Source organism: Mesitornis unicolor, unplaced genomic scaffold, assembly GCF_000695765.1.
Source record: "Mesitornis unicolor isolate BGI_N332 unplaced genomic scaffold, ASM69576v1 scaffold29930, whole genome shotgun sequence".
NCBI classification, from domain to species: domain Eukaryota; kingdom Metazoa; phylum Chordata; class Aves; order Mesitornithiformes; family Mesitornithidae; genus Mesitornis; species Mesitornis unicolor.
Genome location: NW_010158054.1, coordinates 1 through 236, shown reverse-complemented (window position 1 = coordinate 236; position 236 = coordinate 1). Strand labels below are relative to the sequence as shown.

At 73.7% G+C, this 236-nt stretch overlaps 1 protein-coding gene across 1 annotated transcript; it reads right to left on the bottom strand.

The window, feature by feature from the left end:
* Positions 1–27: 27 nt before the first annotated feature.
* Positions 28–232, bottom strand: LOC104538995 (chromosome unknown open reading frame, human C16orf91; the record flags this gene model as incomplete). Its single annotated transcript, XM_010182404.1, has 1 exon — positions 28–232. A coding segment is annotated over one exon (205 nt), but the record flags the coding sequence as incomplete, so codon positions are not given.
* Between the last annotated feature and the right edge of the window lie 4 nt (positions 233–236).

The following is a 236-nucleotide window of genomic DNA, read 5'->3' as shown; positions in this document are numbered from 1 at the left end:
CCCCCCCCGGCAGCTGCCGGGCAGCACCGCTGTCCCGGGCCGTGTCCGCAGCGTCCGCGCTCTGATCGCAGAACGCCGCCGCCAACCGCTCGTCGATCTCCGTCTCCTCCCTGAGTGCGCACCAGAGCAGCAGCGCGCTGCACAGCAGGCTGAGCGGCAGCACTACCACCCACGGCCGTTCCTGGTCGCTCCCCAGGGACCGGCGGACGCTCCACACCCGCGGGCTGGCCTTGCTG